Below are 3,796 nucleotides of genomic sequence, written 5' to 3' on the forward strand. Positions count from 1 at the left end.
GTGCTGACATAGTCCCCTGGGACAAACATCTGTCTCCTGTTGTTGGCTGCAACAGCTACTACCAGAGCATCTGGCTCCTGCAAGAAAACTGAATCGGTTCGAGCATTCAGCTCTCCTTTATTCAGCACCAGTTTTGGCAGAAGCCTGTACTAGCAGTTCCCCATGGTTTCTGGGCACACGCAGGTGGAGGGACCTTGCTCCTCTTCCACTGTCAGTGTTGGGCGGTGCATCACCAATAGGAAAATTAACTTTTAACCATTTGGTATGTAACCGTGTGATGGGGACGATGATGACTGCAGCTGATACTTTTCTTTCAAGTCCCCTTTTTCCAAGAGTGTGTTCTGTAAAATCTGTAACTGATTATATACAAATGTGCAAAGCTATGCTTTTGAAGCATTTCAAATCAGAGTAATCCTTAGCTTCCTCACCCCTCCCCTTAAAATGTCACCTTCCTTTGCTTCAGTTTTGATTGATTGTAAATATCTGATCGGTGATAAATGTGCAAAAATCTGCATTTCTGAATGCTTAAAGTGAACTTTGTTTGACAATGAGGCATACTTCCCAGAGGATTTTGAAGTACTTCAAGAGTTGTAAACAAGGATTTGTAAATTGCTGTCTTCCATGAAATCACTTCTAGTATGGAAATAAATAACAAAACACATTAAACTGTGTTTAATCTTCTTAAGGGAATGACTAAAAGGGACTTAAAATAATGACCATGAGATCGTAGATAGTTCACACAGTAAATATATGCACAAGTTACAGTAAATTAAACCTACTACTGACAGAAATTCTGGGCTGGTGGTTTGGGTTTTTTGTTGGGGGTTTTTTTGGGTTTCTTTTTGAGTTCTCAATGTGATCTGCAAGAATCAAACTTGGAGACTTGTGTAAATTACAGCTCCCCAGGAAGGCTTCTCAGTCACTGCCTATATATTTCAGGACTTCACTGGTATAAAATTTAAACCTTCCACAGGCTTTGAAAAAGGCCAACATTTCCATATTTCGTTGCCTAAAGACAGAAATAAAATGCATCTATTTGCACTTCAACATGAGGTTTGATTTTAGATCACAGGCATTCAGTTTTTAAATGTCACATTTGTACTGATAGTTTTTTATATACTCCTGGTGTCACTGTATGCTTAGTGTGGTTTGTCTCATCAGTTTACAGCTCTATCACTAATAACGCCCATGAAGGAATTCTACTACAATATTACTACCTGTACAGACATACCTCAGACGTAGTTTAAAGTTCTTAATTCTGCCACATTTTCTGCTTTTTTGTGTGTCTGCAATTGATCCGTTCTGTTAATTGTGAATTTCTGGGTTTTCTTCTTATCTCCATAGAGATAATCTGGTCAATAGAGATACAAGTTACTGCTGATTGTATGTTTTGTCTTTACAGACATGAAAAATACTACACATAGGAAAATCATTATGACAGTCTAGGAAGTTGTAAACTCTCAAGCTCAAAAATAACATACAGAAGCAACTAATTCTGGTATATCCAGAAAGTCTGAAAACAATAATTTATTTCCTGATTTCTTCAAAAGAGCTGTACAATTCAAAAAATGAGAGACATAACATAGCAACAGTAGTATTAATTCAACTATAATTTGAATTAGAACTACTGACTGTACAAAACTTTTATAAAATCAAAGGACAGAACAGTCTTTACATCTGTTAGAAAGCCCTCCTTATTGCCACTTTTAGGGTAATTCACACTGAATTAAAAGACACTTCCATTTGTACAAACCATCTATTCATTCACGCACAGTGAGAAATTGCATATTTTTTAAATTCTCAAGATTCTGGAATGGTCAAGTTTCCAAGTGAGTTTGTTTTTATCTTAAAATCATCTATTTCTGAAAAATGAATTGGTCAATGAATTCGTTCTGGTCTGCTTCAATTTTACACAGTGTCTCGTACTCTATTCGGTATCTGAAAGAAAAAAAAAATGGTTACCAGCAGCTACATCCAGCCCATGTCAGATGGTTTGGTACAACGCTCACTGGTCTGTGGTGAAGGGAAGTTAGGCTGCGTGTGTCAGTCACCTGTAAAGCAATGGCTGCCTGAGTTAGACTTTGCAGTTCTGAAGTGCCTTTACCAGTCAGACACCTGGTGCTGTATTTACAATTTTATTAATTTCTTCAACTGCATGATCTCATGCCACTTGCGTTTGTTTAGCCACCAAGTTATCAGAGATGAACCTTCCTGAGGAGTGGCAGACGGGGCCACAAGTTAACCCTAGGCCTGTGGCTCCACGTGGTTTTACAAGAGCTTTGTGCAGCAGGGCACACCTTCACTGCAGATGGACTGTGTGTACAAGCTTAGACAGTGTCCTGCTGCCGAGCACAGATGGTGAGATTGGCTTTCCAGCCTACATAATGCCCCAAAAGTATTTAACAGAAAACTTACCTTTCCAGCTGCATCTTTTTTTCAGCTATTAAAGCCTGAAGTTGCTGTTCCTGAGCTTCTCTCTGCTTTGCTATAGATTTCAGCAGATTTCGTGCACCAATGGCCTGTCAAAAGAGGATGGTCAGTCATGAAATTGTATTGGGTTTTTTTTTTATTTTTCTAACCTCTTTCACTACCAGCAGGTTGATTTTGATGTGTTTCAGACACGCTAACAGTAAAGGAGGGTGACGTCTTAACCCTGAATGGTTGGTGGAAGAGGCAAACAGTTGCTGTAGAGGTTGCGCAGATGAAGGTATTTGAGACTTCCTTCACACTCCAGGTGTTCATAACAGCCTTAAACAAAAGTCACCAACTCCTCTGGAAATAAAAACTCGTCACTGGTGACCGGTCCTACAGATAGATAAGCTCTGCTATAATTTTTTCCCCAGAAAAAATAAGGAAAAAAGTCACTACCTACAATTGCGCTAAATATTAATTTCTATTTCCACAATAACATGGAAAAACCCCACACCACTTGGTGACACACAGAAATAAATAAAATTTCAAAGATAATTACAGAGCTATTCATTCATCTTGAGGAAGGTCTTTAGAAAGCCCTTCTCTTCCTCCTCCTCACAGAGCCTCTCCTGCCTCTTCAGGACAAAGGTCTACTAGTAGAAGGAGTGATTAAAAAAATACATGTTCCATTTATGTGCAAATATATAGATAAGCAGCAACAGGAGGACTGTTAAATGCAGGAGTAGTATGACACTGAGTGTGCCTATAAAAGTCTTCTAGATGTTAATGATCAATTAAAAAGCCCAGGCTTTCATATTGCAGACAGACAGATCTTAACTACCACGGAAATGCCGGTACGATACTGACAGAAAAAGCTTGCTTATGCTGTGAAAGGAAGGAGACACCTGTTTTTTCACGCACAGTACAGAGCAGAGTACATGACAAGTCAGTAATTAAATGCACAGTACCTTCATCTTCTCATTTTCAGCAGCTTTTGCCAGTTGATCAACAAGTTCAATTAAGCTACCCACTATTTTTTGAAATTCTACTATTTCTGCAAAGAAAAAAATTGTTAGGTAATATTCAAAACACCCCTAAACGCTAATGCTTCTACTATACGATGTATTTTTTAGGCGCAGCTTTATTTTTAGGGATTACTGTAAACGGGTACATGCTAAGATTTCCGTTGCTATCAGACAGGCTACAAAAGGGGGAGGAAAAGAGAAAAGCCCTTAAGCGTCCCCGAGAGTCCTCACAGCCCTCTGTGCCCCCGAGTCTGCTCTCCTAACGCGTCTCCGAGCTACTGGGGAGTGCTTAGCCTGGCTGGGAGAGGCCCAGACGCGGTACTACTCCGGCTGCATCTCGTCAGAAACGGCGCTGTCCG

At 39.6% G+C, this 3,796-nt stretch overlaps 1 protein-coding gene across 1 annotated transcript; it reads right to left on the bottom strand.

The window, feature by feature from the left end:
* Positions 1–1,508: 1,508 nt before the first annotated feature.
* IFT20 (intraflagellar transport 20) lies at positions 1,509–3,466 on the bottom strand (the record flags this gene model as incomplete). Its single annotated transcript, XM_010289306.1, has 3 exons — positions 1,509–1,938; positions 2,416–2,519; positions 3,381–3,466. Coding segments are annotated over 3 exons (272 nt in total), but the record flags the coding sequence as incomplete, so codon positions are not given.
* Positions 3,467–3,796: the final 330 nt, after the last annotated feature.

Source organism: Phaethon lepturus, unplaced genomic scaffold (assembly GCF_000687285.1).
Source record: "Phaethon lepturus isolate BGI_N335 unplaced genomic scaffold, ASM68728v1 scaffold50286, whole genome shotgun sequence".
Lineage (NCBI taxonomy): Eukaryota > Metazoa > Chordata > Aves > Phaethontiformes > Phaethontidae > Phaethon > Phaethon lepturus.